Here is a 21,829-nt window from a genome sequence, read left to right as displayed (position 1 = left end):
GGTTTTGCCTTAAACAGCTGTGAACTGTAGTTTGCTTAGACAACCCTCCTAAGCTCCACTGACCGGCTGGTTCTTTTCAAAAACTTTACACTGTACAATCAACCAACCATCTCTGTTCTCAGCCCACAGGCACTCCAGGCTCCCAACCTCCTGGAGGCTTAGCAAGGAGTTAATTCGGTTCCATTTTATTAACTCCCCATCCGCCCCGCAAGATAGGTACACGACAGTCCTGGGATTTTCCAAAAAGCAGGGTCATTTTAAAGCTCAAACAATATTGGCCCCATTAATACTTTTCATGCAGAGAAATATCTGGATACGGTATATTTCATCATTCTGCTTTACACAAAGGCAAGATGGCAAAATGACTGTGTAAGGGCAACAGAAATACAATTTGTTGAGAGGAGGACAGCATTCAGTCCCCGCCTTGGGATTTGTCTGGGGTACTAGCTGAGTTTCTGAAGAGAAGGAGGGAGGGCAGGGTGCAGGGACCAGAGACATGGGAATAAGGAGAAGGGGGTTAGATTATCCCCCGTAAAACATCAACCTGACAAAGCACAGTATAGTGGGGGGGTGGGGGATATTTTTGGCTTAATTGCTATCGCAGGCTATCTCCCCCTGCCATAGTGTGTAAACCTTGCAACTTTTATCACCTAGGTGTTTCAACACACGAAAGACTAAACATAGCAGCAACGGTCACAACAAATAAATAAAGATATCGATAACATAGATAGGCATAGTAACAAAAGCCTCACTTTTTCCATCCAAAAAAAAAAAAAAGCACAATACTGTATCACAAAAAATATACATATCTCCCTAGCGACGCGGGCTGGGCGGCTGCTGGAAACGCAGGGGAGGTGGAACTTTCATTTCCAGTTGCCTTGTATCGTCCATCCCCTTATCCTCCCCCCCCGATAAAGCAAAAGCCGATTGCAATCAAGCACTCGGACGGCATGCGGCAGCCGCCCGCTCCAAGACCTCAGCAGTACCTTTTGGTTCCTTCTTCATGCTGCGCTTTTCTATGAAAATAATGTAAAATATTTGTTGGTGTTTTTAGTCCGTTCAAAAAAAAAATGTACTAAGTAAAAGCGAGAGGCAGGAGGGGTCTCCACACAGCGATGCATGATCCCTTCCACCCCAGAAGCTGAAAAAATCGCTGCTTTTTCTATTTTTTCCTTTCTTTTTTCTTCTTTTTTTCCCCCTTTTGTTGTTGTTGTTGAGAAAGCAGAAGTTGGCAAATGGACACGGTTAATTCAGAGTGCAGAGTGGGGGGGGATGACCTCACACTTCAAGCACCTCCCTTGTTCGTGTAACATAGAGGAAGGCTGGAGAGGGACAGGCAAGCTTCTTTACTGAGGTGGTCTGATGGCACAGAAAGAATCTTCCTCCAGGCAACTGAAAGAGAAGTTGGGGGGTGGGGGGGGGAAGGGGGAGAAGAGGAGAAAGCAAGTCAGCCTGTGTTTAAGTCAGCGAAACTAGAGACAATAAGAAATGTATTGGTAAGTCGGTGCTGCCAACTTGTGTCATTTTATTGCAAGTCCTGCTATCTTTTTTTTTTCTTCTTAAGGACCCAGCTCCTGGAGTCAGGTGATTCTTGCGAGACTCTATGCTTTCCCTGAAAATAGAATGGATGTTTCTCATCATCCTGGCTGTGGAGAAAAGTTTGGAAATATGACACTCCCCCACACACATCCGAGGTGCCAACTCCAGAACCTAAGGTTTATTCTTTTTTTAAATCTCTTGGTTTATTAGCCAGTCTCATGATTTGTTAGGACCGCGCCAGTTTCTCAAAGCTTGCTGTTGGCAGTGTTGAGCTGGCTGGGTAAACAGGGAAAAATTCGCTGCCTCCTTCTGAAATTCCTTCCCCCCCCTCCCCATTTCTCGAGGCTTAAATTTTCAAAAATGGGAAACAGCATCCAAGTTATGAAATCTGAAGAGCTCCAAGGAGAAGGAGGAATGTCGGGGTGAAAATGTTGATGGTTCCCACCTTCCCTTTTCTGTCATAATTCAAAATTTTGGAGACATTTCTTAAGGACAGGTTTTTGGGGCAAGGACTGCATCTGAGCAGCACCTGTGTGCTCCCACAATACACAGATACAATTCAATAATCATCCCTATGATTAACGCTGCAGAATACTGATGTGCAGGGGCTATTCAGTATCATACCCTGCCAGCTGTGTTACTGATGCTTAGTACACAAGCACCTTCCCCAATCCCCAGACTTTGCAAACTGCCTCTGGGGCTCTTCCATCGCGGCTACCATGTGAGTCACCCCACGGACCCCGCTGGTTTAAAATCCTTTACAGCGAGGCAGGTTTTACTGTATCGTCATCTACAACAGTCCTTGTAGATGCCTGAAAATCAGAAAGCGTGTTTGCGATTGTCCCCCAAGATTGTAGGAAGGAATCGATTCCCCCGTCAGGTGGTAGGAATTATAAAGCTCCCAAGAGGGGAGTTTGGAGCCAACTAGATCCAAGTCTAACAACCGCTCATCCCCCAGTAACTCACTAAAGAGTTTGTCTTCTCCTCCCTCCCAGCCTCTGGCTTCTCCAGCTTAGTTTATTCTTTGCACCACTGCACACACAGCCCTGAAGAGCAGCTTTCCCCAGGCCAGGTGGCTGCTGCTGAGCTCAGGGCCTCATCGGGCCCCCTACAGGAGCTTGTCCTGCATTCCCGACTAGCTCCCTTCTGACAAAATGGCATTTCCTTTGTGCATTCACCACTAGAGTTTGCTACATATCGCCTTAAAAACAGCCAAGCGCATGCAGAAGGAGGCAGAGTTAGGGCTCAGGGGAGAACATAATGCACAGGGAATGCAGCATCTGCAGCGAATCAGTCTAATTAATCTAATTAGTGCCAGTCACCCCATTCCAATAACGTGCAGAGATGGGCTGAATTCAGCATCATTTCTTGGAGACCCCTTCCCAAATCTGGGTGTAGGACTAGCCCTCTCCCCACCCACCCCAGATGTGGCAAAATAAGAACCAGCCTGGTAAAGTGGTACAAAAATAAAATGAACCCATCACGGGTTTTTATCGGCCCTCACACTGCATCTGTGTGTGGCTTGACTTATGGAATTGTGAGGGTCAGAGACGGAGGAGACCTTGGACCTCATATCTGCCCCATCCTCCTGGCACTGCAGGACGGCTCCTTCCAGGGCATTCCCCAGGCTTTGCTCTAGCCTCGTTTCACAGTCCCACGTGATGTCTTGGGTTTTTCTAGGGCTATTAGCGTGGTCTCTTTGTGCTAGGATGCTCAAACCTGAGACGTGCTGGAGGAAGTTCCTCTGAGCCCCAGGCTGGAATCCCAGCACCATCCTGACAGGGACAACGGGGTGATCTCCTTGGCTTTGGTCCAGCTCATTCCACGCTCTGGATGCTGCCACACTTTCCCTGACAGAGACGACTCATCCCTGGGGCACCTCACATTGCTTGAGGAATAGCCCAGACTGCACTGTCCACTTCTTCCTCCGCTTTCCCTACCTCCTGGCTCCTGTGCCCTCCTCTTCTCCCTCCTCCCTGTTCTTCACCCCCTGCATTCTAATGTGGCTGCTTCCTCCTGCTGCTCCATGTTACCTGGGCCCAAACATAGCGAAGTACTTCTCCACAGCATGCACAGTCAACCTGTGGAACTCATTGCCAGGGGATGTTGTGAAGCACAAAAGTATAACTAGGTTCACAAAAGAATTAGTAAGTTCATGGAGATAAATCCATCAATGGCTCTTAGCCAAGATGGGTAGGGACGCAACCCCATGCTCAGGGTGCCCCCAAACCTCCAGTTACCAGAGGCTAGGACTGGATGACAGGAGATGGATCACTTGAAATTGCCCTGTTCTATCCATTCCCGCTGAAGCATCTGGCACCAGTCACTGTCAGAATACAGGACACTGGCTAGTTGGACCATTGGTCTGACCCAGTATGGCCATTCTTATGTTCTAGCATTGACAGCACAGAAGACACTGTCTGCCCACTCTCAGTTCCTGTGCCTGGCACCACAACAGACCCCAGCACCATGAGGAGCAATTGTCCCAGATGCTGGGACTGGATGACAGTCCAATCACTTAATGATCGCCCTATTCTGTTCATTCCCTTGGAAGCACCTGGCATTGGCCACTGTCGGAAGACAGGATACTGCTCTAGAGACCATTGGTCTGACCCAATATGGCCGCTCTTATGTAGGGAAAGTCCTGCTCAGTCCCTGCAGCCCCTGATCAATTCCTGGCAAAGTTATAAGCAACTGAAAATGGGCAGTGTCAGGCAACCTTAAGGGATGGCACCTGCGCAGTCTAGTCACCACGTAAGAGCTGTGAGAGGCTGGAGCATGCTCAGTAAAGATGGAATCTTTGGAGACTTTCGCTGCCAAACTCTAACAAGTCTCTACGGTGCATGATGAAACGGAGATTTTTTTCAAAGGTTTATAATGTGACCATATTTGGGCAGATTTTAACAGGGGTGGCCAAGGCACTTTCCTGATATAAAGGCCACCCACCTGCCAAATTTCAAGCTCTTTCTCCAAAGCATGGGGGTGCTAGGCCTTTTCAATTAAACAGTTAGAAGACTATTTTTAATATGGGCAATATAACCTAATTTTTTCCTAGCATCATTCTAGGAAACGGCTGAACTGTTTCAGCTGAAACCCCTTCCCACCCCCACCCCCCAACCCCCCCGAAAGTTCAGCCTGAGGCAAACACGCAGCACAGAAAATTTCAGCTCAAACAGTTCACGTTTGGCAAAGTTAGAAGCAATTGAAAATAGGCAGTCAGGCAACCTTCGGTCTAGGCAGCACCGCCAGTTCTGCTTACAAAAAACAGAGATCCCCAGTACTACCACCTTGCTCGGCTTACCTCAGCTTGGGATCCCGGGGCCTATACGAGTCCATCATAGAGGGACAGTGCCTGTACGATGGAGGGATCGGCTTTGGAGCCTTCCTGGAACTCCTGCAGCGTTAGCTTCCCATCGGCATTCTGAAAGGCAACGGCCGTAAGAGCTGGCGATGGCCAATATGTCGCAACTAATTGTTTTATTGAAATGCCCTGGACCCAGAGGAACAATCTGTGCTCGGGTATTAAAGAGAGACAGCTTTGAGCCAAACATCCCTTGCCCCAAACTCCACGGAAATTCAGATTTGGACCCGGCCCCCCTTGACTCTGTCCCATCCCTGATATCTATCCCAATTCTCTACTGCCTCACGTGCACGTTGAGGAGTGGATTCGAAGGGCACCGTGTTCCTCTGGAGCCGCCCCACTGGCCTTTGCAGCCCTAACTGGGCCAAGTGGGCAAGAGTAGGCCTGGAGAGTTGGCCACACTGGCTGGGGTGGGGTTATGGCTAAGGGGATAGATACGCTGGTCCACTCAGCAGCCTCCTCTGGCCCTGCAGTAGAAACAAAGGCTGCCCTTCCCCCAGGGTAGGCGGTGATGGAAACGCACCTGGGCAAATCCCACTTCACCCCTGGGCGTGACACCTCTCTAGTCCAGCAGGGCTGAGTCCAGCCCAAAGTGCCAGCCTGCCAGAGACGCTGATTCAGCCAAGCGCTCAAGCCCAGGCTTTGCTCGAAGTCTTCACTGGGGTTTAAGCACTCTGCTGATTCAGCCCTGCATTGGAACGAGATCACCCATCACATCCACACCTGGTCAGGCCAGCCTGGGGTCAAGAATCCACGCTCACAGGCAAGGGGGAAGCTGGAAGCAGGAAGGAACTGTAAGGCAAAGCTCCCCTCCATTGGGCCCAGTCTAGATCAGGGACTAACGGTTCACTGTCAAATGTGGTGCCATGTCATACCCAATGATGAGAGGCCCTGAGTAGCTGGGGCTCCCACCAGCCCATGCAGAAGCTTTGAGCAAGCTGCATAGGTGAGATTTTGTGTCCACAGTGAGAGGAGACGACTACAGGTCGGTGGGTTTCATGGTACATAGCACCTGTGGGGGGAGCGGGACCTAGTCTGGGAGATGGAAGAGTGGGGCTTGTAACAGCCGCCGCCCCCTGGAGGTGAGGAGAAAACACACAAGAGTCACCATCGAGTCTCACCTTGTCCATCATAGCGAAAATCCGATCCACTCTCTTCTCAGGTGTGTTTTCCTCTTCTGGAAGCTCTACCGTGTTTCCCTGTAGGGACAGGAGAGAGTGTAACTTACACACATTTACTGTTTGTGGCTGGGCTGCATCCTCAGTGCTAGGTGTCTGGGTCTCACTCTCTCTCTGTGCATTAGGGGAAGAATGCCCCGGTCTAGAGCTGAGCCTCTTCAGGACAGTTCTGGGCGGCTCCGTCCACTCTGCGGAAAGCCTGCTCTCTCCACCGCAGGCACCTTTCAGCCGACCTCACGTGCATCCCAGTCACAAGAGACTCCTAGCGAAGGGCCACATCCGATCCCTGCCCCCACTTGGAGCAAATGATTCCAGCACTGGGACCTGGGGCTGCAGCAGTCTGGGAAGGCAGGGTGGGAACACAAGCCTCCCGCAGCCAGCTGGCAGCCAAGTGATGCTGATGGGGGTCACATGCTCACGGCAGGAGCCTCAGGTCGGAAGCCACCTCTGCTCTCTAGGGGGACGAGTTAGCCAGCAGGCTGCCCTGCTCTTCCCCACCTCAACCCCCTCCAACATATCCACAAAAGCAGGGGGGGTGACCTGCCACAGGGGCTGCCCACATCCTGCCCCACTCTGCCCATCGGAGCCATGCTAATTTGACTCCCGGACAGGCCTGCTGCACTCAGGGGAATGGATCTGAATGCAAGGGGGACCGCAGCGCGCTCTACCCCAGCGTCCTCTCCCCCTCCCCCCGACACTCACCACCATCTGATAAATAGCATCTACGATGTCCAGCATCTCGTTCCTCGTGATGTACCCGTCGTTGTCCAAGTCGTACAGTTTAAACGCCCCTGAAACCAAGAGTGATGCTGAATAGCTGAGGAAGCGCTGGGAGCCAGAGGGTAGGCAGCACCCAGTGTGAACGTAGCTTGGGCTGGCAGTGAGAGTCTGTCAGCCCTTAGTGGCCTGTCTGTGCCAGGAACAAGCCATCTCCTGGGGGCCACTTCCCAGGGCACAGACATCACTGGCACTCCCTGGCCAGTCTCAGCTAAGAGGCCCAGATGAGCCCCCACGCCCCAGGCGAGGTCCCTCAAGTTGGGGGCAGAGGGGTAGCAAGGGGGAGCCCTGCCTTGCTAATGCCTGCACTGGACCTGTGGATAAAGAGAGGCTCTGTTCTGCCGGGTTGTCAGTCCGCCAGGTTTCCTAAGTACCTTACCGCACGCAGAGTAAGTTAACGCCCAGCTCTCTCCTCTGGGAGCCTCCCTTCCTGCACCCCAGCGAGCGTCCCCCCATTTCAGTTCGGGCTGTGTGATGCGAACGCCTGCACTGAGACCCTAAGACAGAGCCCTGGCACAACAAGGCTCTGCCCTGCAACTGGGCACGAGCTTCCCCACGGGAGCCCACAGGTCTGTGCCAGGGGAACTCACCCTCGCACACGGAAATGAGCTGTGGGAGCGTTGCTTTGACGTTCTGCCTCGGACGCCGCAGAGCGGTGCCAGGGCTTGAGAGCCCCAGCTTCAGCCCCAGCTCCAGCGTTCAAGCAACGCCCACGCCGCTATTCTTAGCAGGCGAGTGGGAGTCCCGCTAGCTCCAGTCTGTGGGCCCTGGCTGGGAGCCTCGCTCCCGGGTGCAGGTTAGACATACCCAGTGAGACCCCTCTCTAGTGCTCTTCCCTGCTTGGGCAGATGCTCACTGCATGGCTGCCTCTTGCTATTCTGCACCCGTTCTGGGCTCAAGAGCAGAAGTGGGGGGACAGAGAGAGACGCCGTTCCTTGCTTCAAACTGAGCTGAGTACTTACACCGCAGTTTCTCATCCAGGGTCCCTCGGGACGTGACCGACAGCGCCTGGATGAACTCCGAAAACTCGATCCTCCCATCCTGAGAAGGGAAAGAGAGCTCTAGAGTGACACAGACGTCAAAAGCACAGGGGCCGAGGTTTGTATTGTTACACGTGTGTGCCGCGCCTATGAATCATGCATGCAAACACATGTGGAGTCCCAAACAGGCCTGTTCCATACAGACGCTGCGCTGCTGGTTCACTGTGGTGGCGTAAGCAGGGTTAATTGCATTCCTGCTCATGGGGCTCCATCACTAGATCTTGTTCAGGTGACCCCCTGACCATAGCTATGGTCCAGTAGAGTAACAGTTCCAGTTACTCTTGGTGCTTTGGGACTAATCAGCTGGTAAGAGAGGGGGCAGGATGCTGGGCACCAGAATCCACTGGCAGGCACCTGATTCTGTGGAAGGGGAGCAGCTCCCTGGTTTCCCGACTGGTGGAGCAATTCCATTTCTCTGAGCAGAGTTTCACTGGTCCCTTCTCTGCTGTGAATTCCAATCCCAGGGCCAAATCCAGAAGAGACATGGTGCAAGTTACGTTGCCATCAGTGGGCATGTAACAGAGTCTCAACGGCTATTGCCTTGTGCCATTCCGATCTGATAGCATTTTACCCTTGCTTTGCGCATCTGTGAAGGAAGACACGGTGCACAAGGCAGTGGGGAACAGGCCCAGGCAGTCTACATTTGGTGTAACTTAGGGAATGTTTCCACTGTGCACCAAGGCCAGGCTCTGACTCAGGTTTGAGCCCAAGCCCCACTTCTGTCCACACACAAATCAGTCTGACTCGGCAAGTGCCCAGGACCCTGCTGGGGGGGCAGGGGAAGGTCAGAGCCTGTGTCCTGCTGTGACTCATGTCCAAGCCCTGTCCTTTTGCAGTGTGTACGGAGCTCAAGCCGCAGACCCAAGTGAGAAGCCTGGCATAGTGCCATATGGACCCGGGGCTGACAATCATAAACCCAGGCTTACAATGCAGTGGGACACGCAAGTGTGGGCAGGGAAACACTGAGTCCACAAGCCCAGGTCCCGCCGACCCAGGCTCAGTGTGCAATGGAGACATCCCCTTTGTGACCAGAGGAGAGGGATGTCGGGCGGGGCGGGGGGGAGGGGAACATGTACAGAGTGAGCGTCCTCTCCCCCACCCAACAACTTTAACAAGTCCTGGCAGAACGAACTGCAGCTGAGGGATGGGGTGGTGAGGTGCCTTGGAACTAGGACAGGGTCTCTATCTCTCTCCCGTGAAATTGTCTGCAGAAGAAAAACAAACGGGGGAATTACTGGATGGGAGCAAGAACCCTTCTGCAAGCAAAATGGCGGGAGGGCTCCTGGCAAAGGCTGCTGCTGACTGGCCACAGCAGAGCAGGGCTCCAGGGTTGTCTCCTCAGCAACTCTGTCTGCGCAAAGAGAACCGCTGGTGGCCAGGCGACCACGGAGTCTGACACAATCCAGGAGCTCGCCCTCGGAACAGGGAAGAGGGTCGTAGCCACCAGGACAGAGGCGAGAGAGAAAGGAGGAGGGAATTACAAACATTTCTCTCCGCTGCAGCTTGTCTGTAAAAAGCCTGATCTGGCCAGCAATGTCAGACCTGCAGCTCTGGGTAATTCTGGCGGCTTTAGTGGGTAAGGGACGGCCTGCCTGATGGGCCTCTGTTAGCAGCACCAAATGTCTCCTTTTCCCTCTTCCGCACTTCGTGGACTATCCGCCTCGCCCTTCAGAATCACAAAGTAGAACGAGCGTGGGGATTTGCTGCTAAAGCTTCTCCGCTTGAAATTTCCCTCCCCGGGAAGCGACCGCTTGGATTTTCACACTCAAGAACTGACCAGTGAGCGGCTGTCACTGTATAAGACATTTCATGGCACCCTAAACCACACAACTCCCGGTGCGTGAGAGGGGTGCGCACGGAGGGCCAGGGGGGCTCAGCTTCTGTCATTCACCCACTTACTTTGTTTTCATCAAAGACGTTAAAAACGAAGGTGGCAAATTTCGTTGGGTCGCCGAAGGGAAAGAACTGCTTATAGATCTTCTGAAAGCCAGCTGCGTCCAGCTGGCCGCTGGGGCAGTCCTTGATGAAGCCCTTGTACCTGTGAAAGAAAGAAAGAAAGAAAGAAGAGTTAGTAACTGGTAGATTGGGCACGTCACACCCACCTTCCCCTCCACTGACCCAGCTAAGGCCATTTCTGCTATGCTAGTGCTTATCTCTACAGCCCCATTCCTTTCCCCCAGGGCTGAGCTTTCTCTGCCATTACAAACAGCACATCCAGAGAGTGAGAAATTCCTGAAGGCCAGTGTCCTCCCCCCTCTTTTAAAAGGGTGTGTGTGTTTCCTGAGCAGCTCCGTAGCCTGCGCGGTTCAGTGACAAGACAACTGGTGTTTTGTAGGAGGCGCCCATCTGGTAGCAGCAGTTGGTGCAGAGACGCGGTGCTGCGTTCGGATCTCAGCCACGCGTCCCTTGGAGGCTGGCGCCAGGCTGAATCTTGACTCTCCACAGCGCTGACCAACTCAGCAAGCAGCCAGAAGAACCAAAGAGAAGCAGGGAGTAGCTGGCGATCTCCTGAGGTTTCCAAGTCTCTCCCGTGAGGATTTCCAGCTGGCGGGCTCGTCCTGGCAGAAACCTCACTTGCCATTCCCTCCTCTGCACATGCAGTCATCGGGGGGCACTTGGCACACAGCACAATACAGTAGGTTCAAAGGGGAGCTGTTCCTAACTGGCCAATCCCCTTCCTCGATGCTACAATCCTACCACACTGGCAATGTATTTCACACTTTACTAGTCTCCTGCTCCATCTCTGCATGCTACAGAGTGTCACAAGCCCACCTCCAGTCCAGACATGTGTGTCTAAAGAAGGGAGTCTAGTCTAGTGGTCAGGGCATGGGAGTCAGGAGGCCTGGATTCTATTCCTGCACCTACTAGCAATTCATGTGCCTGCTCTGTGCCTCAGTTTCCCCACCTGTAATCTGTGGATCAATGAGCTCTACAGCTAGAAAGTGCTATACAAAAGCTAGGTATTAATTTTTATCACAAGCAGTTCTAGCCCAGCGACCAAATCTTCTGCTTGATGAAGGAGTATTTTTATTAGTGTTTAGTGCTGGGGTTGCAGCCCACCAATCTAGTGATCTGAACGTAGGGCTGGGGACCGGCAATGCCGGAGTACTAATCCTTGCTTTGATACTGACAGGTTACAGCCATGTTTTCCTGGAGCACAGCAGGGTTTGCGAAGCTAAGTTAACATCTGTAAAGTGCTTTGCAAGATGAAAAGTGCTGAAAGCATTAGTCCAGGGACCTCGCAGAGCAGAATATCAAGCTTATCACTAATAACTTGGGGGGGGAGGGATAGCTCAGTGGTTTGAGCATTGGCCTGCTAAACCCAGGGTTGTGAGTTCAATCCTTGAGGGGGCCATTTAGGGATCTGGGGCAAAAATTGGGGATTGGTCCTGCTTTGAGCAGGGGGTTGGACTAGATGACCTCCTGAGGTCCCTTCCAACCTTGATATTCTATGATTCTAATACGCGCATTACGGTAACACTGTAAGTAATTAAAGCTACATGTACACAGCCCTGGCATTGGGGTACATTATGTAATTATCTATCTGCTCAGATTAGGCCCTGAAATGCTAGTGCCCGGTATCCGCTGCTGCTCTATATACTCATTTAATGGCAGTTACCAGGAAAGTCTCAAGGCAACAGTCTAAGAGCTGGTCTGCACAAGAAAGGAGGTTTCCAAGTAGCAGCCATGTTAGTCTGTATCCGCAAAAAAGAACAGGAGTAAGGTGCCACAAGTACAAGAAAGGAGGTTGCCCCAGCTGTGTTGTTCAGGGGTATGAAAAAGTCACGCTCCTGAGAGATGTAGTTTAACCAACCTAAGCCGCAGTGGGGTCGCCCCTAGGGTAACAGAACAATTCTTCTCGCGCTGAAATAAGTATCTACACTGCAGTGCTACGTCGGTGCAGTACAGTCGTGATGCTGCAATGCTTCTAATGCAGCTACGGCCTAACACAACAGCACCACAGTTACCTCAAGTCTCTGTACCCGCACCAGAATATCAAGAGGCCAAAGACTTCCTCCGGTCTCCACACAGAACTCCACTGACATTAACAGGAGCGCTGCGAGTGGAGTGAAAAGGCCAGGTATCTTCAGAAAGGCTGCTCCAGGCCATTTTGGTTGGGGAGTCCTTAGTGTATACATAAAATAACCATAGTGATTAACGTTTGACAAATAGTGCTTTCCATCCATGCCTCTCAAGGCACTCTACAGAGGAGGTCAGGATCATTATCCCCTTTTGAAGACGGGAAACTGAGGCACATTTTCAAGCTAGGGAAGCCAAGGCAAATTTTCAAGATGGGGAAACTGAGGCACGTCTGTGCAATGGGGAAACTGAGGCACACAGCATCACAGCAGTCCTTGGCAGCATTTTAGACCAGACCCTGGGTCGGCTGATTCACAGCACTATGCCCCAGCTACTGGACCACTCTGCTCTCCCGACAAGGACGAAAGACTTCATCCTCCTAAGAAGACATCATATTGACTAACTCTTCCATGTTATAACAGGAGGTGAAACATTCTGATTCCCTGCAATACCAAAGGGTGCTTGTGGGCTGAGGTCGATGACTGAAAGGGCTCCCCAAAACATGCCCTCCCCTACGGTCCTTGCAACAACTTCAGCAGAGCGACGCAGCTCAGTTCTCTTTCTCCTGAGCTCCAGCAAGCGCAGGGCCTCGAGTCAGGAGATCTGGTGTCTATTCTGGGCTCTGCCATTGCCTTGCTGTGACACCTCGGGCAAGTCCCGTCAATGCTCTGTGCCTCAGGTTTCCCATCTGTAAAAGGGGGAGAATATCTCCTATGCAGCAATGGCGTGAGGCTTTAACGAATGCCTGGCAAGTGAGTTAAACCCTGCAGCTGGGAAGTGCTATGGCAGAGCTGAGCAGCAGTACTGTTAATGCAGCTGGTTTGACAGAACATCTTCCCTCCCCTCCTACAGATCCAACCACAACTGGACAAATATAGGTGACAAATATCAGTCCAGTGACTGATGGTATTTGCAGTCCCTTTCATTTGCTTTCCGCAAAGAGCCATGCAAGGAAAAATGTGTTTGCAAGAATGCCCACGGAAAGGGAAAGCCTCCTGGATAGCTGGGCAAATGTGCAAATGCTGGTGCAACAGCGGCAGAGGGGCTGGCATGGCCTTGGGTTTGAGTGCCAACCAGTGTGGGAGCAGAACTGACGTTTGAGGGACAGCAAATACCTGAATGGTTCAGGGGCAATCTGCAGGCTGGAATCCGGTCATGGGAAAGGCTGAGATCAAAGTGTGCTTGTGGGTAATTTGTGATGGGGAAACGTGTCCAAGTCCACCCCATCAATCGTCTCCTGGGAATACTTTGCTCAGCTCCAATCCCAGTGAACCAGGGTGGTTGTGTATCCCCCCTGAGCGCCCCCCCCCGAAGGCATTACTGAGCAGAAGGCAGAGTGCAGAAGGCCCTCCTGCGTTTCTATGTACGCAGCTGAGCTCCTACGGAAAAAAATCTGTGCTTCTCTACCACTGAAACATGTTAGTTTCCCAGCTACGCCCCTTCGGCGCAACAAGGCACAATGAAGAATACCGCCACCTTACCAAGGTGATCTGGGATGCCCAGCGGGCTGGCTCCAGAATGAGCAAGGCATTATTCTCAACGGCGGTGTTAATGGAACTGAAACTCCTGCCTGTGGCCGGTGGCACTCGCTGATGGGTGCTGGCAGGATGCTTAGCGAGCTGCACACAGACTAAAGCTCTGGGCTGGATTGTGCTGTTAGCAGACAGACCGTAGGAAGGGGCGGTGCATAGGCGAGGAACACCAGGAGGCGCTGTGCCTCTGAGAGGCCATAGTCTTCCCAGGGCTCCCTGCTCTAAAAATAATTTGCACCATCTTTTTATGGAGTCGGGTGTGTTCCACTACTGGGTGGTGCAGGGGGAGAAGGGGGAGCCATAAGTCTTCCTGCTGCCTGCTCCCTCTCCATCCTGGGTTGTTCCTGGGTGGTGGCGGGGAGGAGAGCCTTGCCCCCATGCTCCCAGGGTTGGGCTGTGCTTTGACATGGGCTCTGCAAGGGGGTGGAGAGGGCAATAATTACTGCTTTGCACATCTGCCTTACACTCAGGCATGATCCAGACCCTGTTCTTAGACTGTGAGCTCCTCGGGGCAGAGGCTGTCTCTCGCTGTACGTATGTACAGCACCTACCACAATGGGGCCCTGATCTCGGCTGAGGCCTCTCGGTGCGACCAAAATTCAAACTAATAACAACAATTAGGTTAAGGATAGGTTACGGTGCACAGTTACAATCTCTGCCCATCGGGAATTGAACGTAGCTAAGGTTATAAGAGAGACATTAAAGGGCCCACCCTGGATACCCTTGTGAACAAGAGAAAACAGTAACCATCAAACCAGCAGATCAGGAATAGGAAACACCCCAGACACGCCACGGCTCTATTAACTTGTGCATTTCCCAGTCCTCTGGGCAGCCTTGATGCGGCTTTAACAGTGCCCCTAGAACGCGCCCTGGCCATTCTGCCAGGACCCCGCGGGTTGAGAACAGCAGCCCCTGTCCTGGGTCAAGCCAAGAAGGGGGAAGGCAGGGAATGGCTTGCATTAGGCTATCTTCCAGCGGGAGCACTCCCGTAGACAGAGCTCAGGTCGTTTTACCACCTAGGACAATGGTAACACCTAGCATCCCCGCAGGTGTCATCTAGGCACCCAGGTCACAGACAGATCTCTGGTGCAACTCCATCAAAGTCAATGGGGTTATCGCTGAATGTACATCAGTGTGACTGGGAGCAGAAACTGTCCCTGGGTCCATGTATTACATATGCTTGGATACTGGGTGTGACCGCCAGGCAAAGTGTCCAGAGCCCAACTCTTAGCTGTGTTCCCCGGTGTACATATAGCCCCCTTCATGTGGATGGGTTCCCCGGGACCCCCATGCACTTGTCCATCACATGAGGCTGCCCCTGGGAAGCAGAACTTTCCCAGGATCGTTTGCTCTGCATTTCCTAACAGCGACAGCCATTAAACCATTCCAGCCTCATTACTGTTCTCAGTCACATCCCATTAGAATTTCCTTTCAAAACCGTGAAAATCCCTCAGAACAGTTCAGTGAGCTTTTCCTTTCATTACATTTACAGCAACGAATCATTCAATTTCACCCCCCATGGCTCTCGCTGAGGGAGAAGTGAAAAGAATGGAAGAGGAATAAACACACTGGCCAACATCCGCATCTCAGCAAATAGACTAAGTTACAGAACTGAGGGGGTGTGGAGATGAGAGGGGCTTTTGAGTTCTCTCCTGGACACTACAGACTCATGAAATGATGCCGGACAAACCTGTGTAAAACGGGGCTCACAATACCTCTGTGGAGGGGAGTGGGTAGCTGGGAATCTGTCTGCACCATTTGTGAATTCAGGTTGATACTATGAAATTGTATCATGAAATTACTGCACCATGGAAAGCCTACAAGTCTGTGGATCCACCATGGCTGACAGGACACACAGCAGCTGCACTCCAGACTGAGGCCAAAGAGAAAGTACTTCGCTGTAAACGAGGGTAATTTATTCACAATATTATGCCAGAGAGCAGCTGCATCCTTGGGAACACCAGTTTTATCTGACCCCTTGGGAGGGACGGGGGGGAAGTAGGAGCAGTGGAAATTTACCAGGAGCAGAACAAAAGAGGCCAGGTGACCAGGCAGAGGTTTAAACAGAGAGTCACACAGCAATGAGGGGCTGGGGGCAGACTGCAGGAGAGAGGAAAGTCTCAGAAGCAGTGGGCAGAAGACTCCATGCAGGAGAAGCACCCCAACATGTAGAGGCCTATAAGAAGCAGGGGGGCCCTGCCAGCTGTCTGGAGCCCAGAGTGTCACCGAGGGCAGGGTGCACTACGTGGGGGGCATTGTGGTTAAGAGGTTTGTAGCTTTCTAAATGATCTGAGCTCTCTTGTGCATTGTGCGTTACATAAAAGAGCAATGATGTGTTGGGCTCTGGGCTCTGAGTGTGTAGCATGCTCCATGGCTGTGCACCTCCTGAGCAGGTTACACAGCAAACCCTTCTGGGACCAGGTGTGTAAGTCTGGGGGAACTGGAAGGTCAGCTCTGCACCCCAAGGGGATTGGCAGCGGGTTCTAGTTCTCAGGATGGGGCACTAGCCAAAGGGGCTGCACCCCAAGAATGTGCCTAGGGATTCCAAGAGTGGGGCAGTGCCTGGACTTATTTCAAGACCCAGAAGCTTAAACCATTGGGGGACTCCAGGGACCCAGAGCCATAGATGTCCCTCACAGCAGTCTGGGGGTGGACAGTAAAGGGGAGCCTGACCAAATCTGTAACAGGGGGTTTGTGAGACTTTGGGTGAAATCCACCCTGGCTTCATTGAACTCAAGGAGCGGTGCCAGGAGAACGTTTTGTGATGTGCTAGCTAGTAGTCTCACCGTGTCTTACACCATGTGTAGGTAAAGTACCATGAGAACAGAGTGAGCAAAGATGCTGGAGAGAAATGGATAAGATGGATCCCTTAATTAACACCCCCACCCCCCGATCATTAGAACTGGATACAGCCATGCAGCACCCTCCTGAAGCAGTCAATAGCTCAGAACTACTGCCCTGGTCCACAACTCGAACGGGGTTAACATTGTAAGCTGCCTGTCACCATGCGGCCTTGAATGATTGCCCCATGAGGCCCCCGTCCAGATGGAGACAAACCAAGGCAGCTATAAATCTTAAGCTGCAAAAGGGGCAGTGGGGACAAAGGACAGAAATGTTTATTCATTCTTGCTTTTTGCCGGCAGTTCTTTCTGATTTAGGTAGTGCGGCAGCCAGCATTAGAATAATATTTACAGGAAAGGAAGCGCAGATGAACACTGCAGCCATCACTGAAGCATGCTGGGTTTCCTTTTCATTGCCTGAGTGGCTCTGTAAACTCCTGTCCATTTCAGAGATTACCCTAGATAACCTCCTTCCCATTCCTGCTAGCTCCCCCGTACAGGTGGTGGAAGGGTGGGGAAAAGGAATCTTACAAGACATCATCAGGGTCTCTTTAACATTTTCACTGGTTGCAGCAGGGTGACAAAAATGGGGTTCCTGGCCCTGATGATCATGAGTTAAAAGCAGTGTGTTTTCCTCTTGTATGTGTCATCCCAGCCCTGATCATCCACAGATCAGCACAAAGACAGCTTGCAGGATGGGGTCTAAGGGATGGGCAAACCTGTTCTGAATATCACTGGTTTGAAAGTTCAACTCGAATATTACTGGGGTTTGCATTCTGCTTAGGACAGAATGGGGCAGAGCATGGAGTGAGTTCAATCTAATTAAAAAATGAAAAAGTAAAGTATATTGCAAGGAGACTGGCTAATGGAGAGGCTGAGGGAGCTGGGATTGTTTAGTCTGCAGAAGAGAAGAATGAGGGAGGATTTGATAGCTGCTTTCAACTACCTGAAAGGGGGTTCCAAAGAGGATGGCTCTAGACTGTTCTCAATGGTAGCAGATGACAGAACGAGGAGTAATGGTCTCAAGTTGCAGTGGGGGAGGTTTAGGTTGGATATTAGGAAAAACTTTTTCACTATGAGGGTGGTGAAACACTGGAATGCGTTACCTAGGGAGGTGGTAGAATCTCCTTCCTTAGGTTTTTAAGGTCAGGCTTGACAAAGCCCTGGCTGGGATGATTTAACTGGGAATTGGTCCTGCTTCGAGCAGGGGGTTGGACTAGATGACCTCCTGGGGTCCCTTCCAACCCTGATATTCTATGATTCTATGTGCATGTGCATACTGCCCTCTACTGGATGGAATCAGAACTGCTTAGTTGTGTGTCATAGTAGGCCTTAAAAAGAAAAGGAGGACTTGTGGCACCTTAGAGACTAACCAATTTATTTGAGCATGAGCTTTCGTGAGCTACAGCTCACTTCATTGGATTATACTGCTAGCACCTAATAGAGATTCTCTTTTAGTTCAAGTGACAGAAGGATGTGGTTTTGGAGCAGAAGAGTCTGAACTCCGTCCCTTCTGTTGCGGTGAGGTTATAAGCATCCACGGTGCACAGCATAATATCCTAGATGAGTATGGATTTGTTACAATATGCATCACCTGTAGAGCACCACCTTGAACCCGTCTAGCTCTCTGGAGGTTTTTCTGACTTTAATACACAGGCACATACTTCCCTACAGCTAAAAGGTCACTGTTGCTCTCTGTAAAAACAGCACTGCTTTAACGAGAGGCTGTAACACCTCAGACTGCATGAGGCTTCCGAAGGGCCAGATAGCACAGTCCTGTTGGGATCCAAGAAGGGACCTCCCACTAGCCTAAGGGGAAGATCCACAGGTCCGGGATGCCAAATAATTGTGTGGGACAACTAAGGAGATAACAGGAACAGGAGTGAGGTCACAGGGCTAAACGAAGGGAACCTGATGGGGACACCGAGCAGAGAACCCTGGACAACGCCCACTGCTCCTTGAAGGCGTCAAGGGAGCTAGCGAACGCCGCCCAGGGGAACTCTGCCTGGATGCGTGAATGGACTGAGGAGCGGAAACAGGCCCCACAGTCGCAGGAGACCCGTCGGCCAGCCTCCTCTCCCTGGTTTTGTAGGTGGCCATTTTGGCCAGGGCTAGGAGGAGGTTGACAAAGAGGTCCCGAGACTCTGTGGGGCCACCGATAGGGAGATAACACAATGACAGGTAGGGACAAATACCTGCTCACTGCTCCCCAGAGCAACGCAAAGAAAACAAAAGTCCAGCCCACCTGCTAACTGTTGAGCCTTGAGGCCAAATGGCAGGTGCCAGGAAGCGTCTAACTACAAATGCAGAATCACACGAGTCAGGGATGGAAAGGACCCTGCGGCAGGAGAATAACCAGCTGTCTCTCGGCCAGTGTGGGATTATCCCCTGCAGAATGTTTCGAGTGGATCTTGTCCAGTCTAGTTTGAAATGCCAAGCATTGCAGCTTCCACCGCTTCCCTGGGGAAATTATTGTGCAACCGAGTGTAAGGCAGAGAGCACACGAGGAGGAAGATGGGAGGTTCCGAAAGGCCCAGGTGATGTATAGAAGTCTCATTTTTTAGGCTCTTTCATGCAGATCCTCTAGGTGCAGTTTTACCCACAGCACACAGGCCTCAGAGCCATGGCCAGCAGTTAGGAAAGAAAGATAAACCCAGTTCTGCACCAGGCAAGACCGAAGAGAGGGGAGTTCTGCTGCTGGGGTCTGTAGGTTATCACCATCCTGGTTTTGTCCTGCAGGACACACTCAGCAGGAGTGCTACGAGACTGCAGGCAAGGGTAACATGTCCCAGTGCAATTGGAAGCTGCTCAAAATGTCATGTCACCACAGACACGGCCAGGAAAAAACAAGACATTGCTGAAAAATATGGGATCGGGGGGAATCCTAAAAGGGATTGCAAGGTGGGACTCTTTGGGAGGAAGTCTGATCTTGTGTTTAGTGCACTGAACTGGGTTCCAAGGGATGGGGGTTCAATTCCTAGCACTGCCACTTCCAATGTGATCTTGGGCGAGTCACTTGATCTCTCGATGACTCAGTTTTCCCATCACAAAAATGGGATAACAGCACTTCCTTCCTCCCGTTGTTTGTCTGTCTAGGCTGTTTACATTGTAAGCTCTTTGGGGCAGGGATATCGCTCAGTATGCGCATAAACAGCCTAGCACAATGGGGCTCAGGTGGTGATACCATAATACAAATAATCATGTGTACAACAATAATGATCAAAACCCTTGATGCTCATGCTGGAAAATTCCTCCACTGCAATGACAAAATCATACTGCCTGAAAATGCCACCAATGGGGAAACTGAGGCACACACAAGTGACATGACCCTCTCAAGGTCACAGAAAATCAGAATAAAGGCAGGGATTATAATTTGGGAGCTCCCTTCCCCATCTCAGCCACTACTCACTTGAATCCAGGTATTGATTACATGCAGTCAAGCTGTTCATTGGTCATTTCGAGTATTACCGTGATTTCAATCTGCATTACCATAAATACAGAAACATCAAAACAATGAGGCGAAGATCTTTTTCTGTCCAAACTCCCATGTGTCTTCTGCACTGCGCTCATCTCTGCTCAGCAAAGTTCTGCCCCTTTTCTGAAACCATCGACCCCCAGGCACCAGTGCTAGAGTTTTGCCTTCTTTGTTTTAAGAAGGATTGCCATGGGGCACAAGGGCCAAAATGGGAGGAGACTGGGTTAACTCTGAAGGTGCAGTCCTTCCTGCACTCAGCCAGACCATCTGAGCGTGGCCCGTTAGCCTCCCTGTTAAATCACCACAACCTGCATCTGCTGGAGCAGACAGTAACTGAGCCCCCCACAACAGCCTCATACCACAACTGATTAGATGTATTTGCAGATTGCTCCATGCCCTGGCCTGGTGCATGCACCAACTGCAGAGACCGGGGGCTCTCAGCCTGGGGATTTGCATAGGCCCTTCTCATACCATCCACCCACATGCAAACAGCCTGCAGGCCTTTTGCGCATCCAAACCCTCAGGATCTCTTCCTTCCCAGCCCTTTTTCTTCCCACACAATAGCCGTGCTAGTTTCTTGACCTCCTGAATGGTTAGCAAGATCCCTTCGCCACATTCGTCTGCACATCAGAACCCTCCAATCTTCCCCCATGCTGCTGAATGGCCTCCACTCCCACAGAACTCTGTTCACTCAGCACCCCAGAGCCTTAGCAGCAGGAGCATTTGAACTGGACATGATCTATGGTACCTACCTAGCCCCAATCACCACAGTATCTGAGTACCTCCCCATCTGGACCGTATTTACCTCACAACAGCCCCGGGTGGTAGGGCAATGCTATTATCCCCAGGTTACAGATGGGAAACTGAGGCACAGGGAGGCTGAGCGACTCACCCAAGGTCACACCAGCAGTCTGTAATGGAGCAGGGACTTGAACCCAGTCTATGCTAGAGACCTAACCACTGACCCATCCTTCCCCATCCATGCTCGGAAGAACAAGGATTTAACTCATGTCCTTCCTGTGATAATATGAATGGAAAATATCAAGTTATTTCTCTTCTATTTGGTCATTTTAAGGCTTACATGTGAGGCTACTTAGTTATTTGGGTAGGGCGGAAATAAAGTGAGAAAAATTATATGAATGAATATTAATGTATTATTAGCATCTCTAGTCTGCAGTTAGAGTATTTCATCACTAAGTTCTGGATTTCGGAATGCGACCAGCACAATCATCATCATAATTACCAACACCACATGGAACATACACTCCGGTGCCACTTCCTATTAACAGGCCACACTGGATGTAATAAATGTGTAACTGGATTATAATCTAACTGGGGATGCCCTATGCAGGAGCTGCCTTAGAGGCCTTCCCCACTGTCCGTGCTAGAAAGAAGTCCCTGGAAGTAACCCCTGCACACACACACACAATTATGTAAGTGAAATGAGTTCTCCCAGAGCTCAGCTCCCAAATATACACAACACTGCCCAGAATCTAGTGTATTTCCCTGCTGGGAAAGGGATTGTTTTGTATTCATATGAAAACATAACCCAACCCTCTCCCCGAGGAGGAAAGGACTCAGCCCTGGGCTACACTTAAAATGTAGGTTGACCTAGCTACGTTACTTGAGGAGGGGTGAAAAATTCACACCCCTGAGCACAGTACTTAAACTGACCTAATCCCGGTGTAGATGTGGCTAGGTCAAGGGAAGAGTTGGCCCCCTGACCTAGCTACCACCGCTTGGGAAGGTTGGTTACCTCCACCTACCCTTCTGTGGTTGTAGGTAGCTGTAGCCTCTATAATGCAGACGTGCCCTCAGTGCAATGGGCTCTGAGAAGGAAGCATGTTCTCAGTGCTCAGGGCACGAGACTAATGGCCAGTCACGCCTGTGTTCCAGTTCTGGTTTGTGGTGTGGTCTTGGGGAAGGTCACCACTTATCTTTGCCTCAGTTTACCCACCTCCAAAAGTTCCTCTTGGGTGCGCCAGAGGATATTGTGAGGGTCTAGTT

At 51.2% G+C, this 21,829-nt stretch overlaps 1 protein-coding gene across 1 annotated transcript in view; it reads right to left on the bottom strand.

The window, feature by feature from the left end:
- Positions 1–283: 283 nt before the first annotated feature.
- Positions 284–21,829, bottom strand: part of NCS1 (neuronal calcium sensor 1) — a 93,593-nt gene continuing 72,047 nt past the window's right edge. The window contains exons 3-8 of the mRNA XM_077835852.1: positions 9,795–9,933; positions 7,818–7,896; positions 6,781–6,869; positions 6,022–6,099; positions 4,841–4,960; positions 284–1,392 (exon numbers count right to left, since the gene is read on the bottom strand). Of these exons, the coding sequence (XP_077691978.1) occupies positions 4,862–4,960; positions 6,022–6,099; positions 6,781–6,869; positions 7,818–7,896; positions 9,795–9,933 (484 nt within the window). The 3' untranslated portion in view covers positions 284–1,392; positions 4,841–4,861. The remainder of the gene's footprint in view (positions 1,393–4,840; positions 4,961–6,021; positions 6,100–6,780; positions 6,870–7,817; positions 7,897–9,794; positions 9,934–21,829) is intronic.

The sequence above is a fragment of the Eretmochelys imbricata genome, chromosome 16 (assembly GCF_965152235.1).
Source record: "Eretmochelys imbricata isolate rEreImb1 chromosome 16, rEreImb1.hap1, whole genome shotgun sequence".
Classification (NCBI taxonomy): Eukaryota; Metazoa; Chordata; order Testudines; family Cheloniidae; genus Eretmochelys; species Eretmochelys imbricata.
Note: the sequence above shows the minus strand (reverse complement) of the source record. Positions and strands in the feature narration are given on the sequence as shown.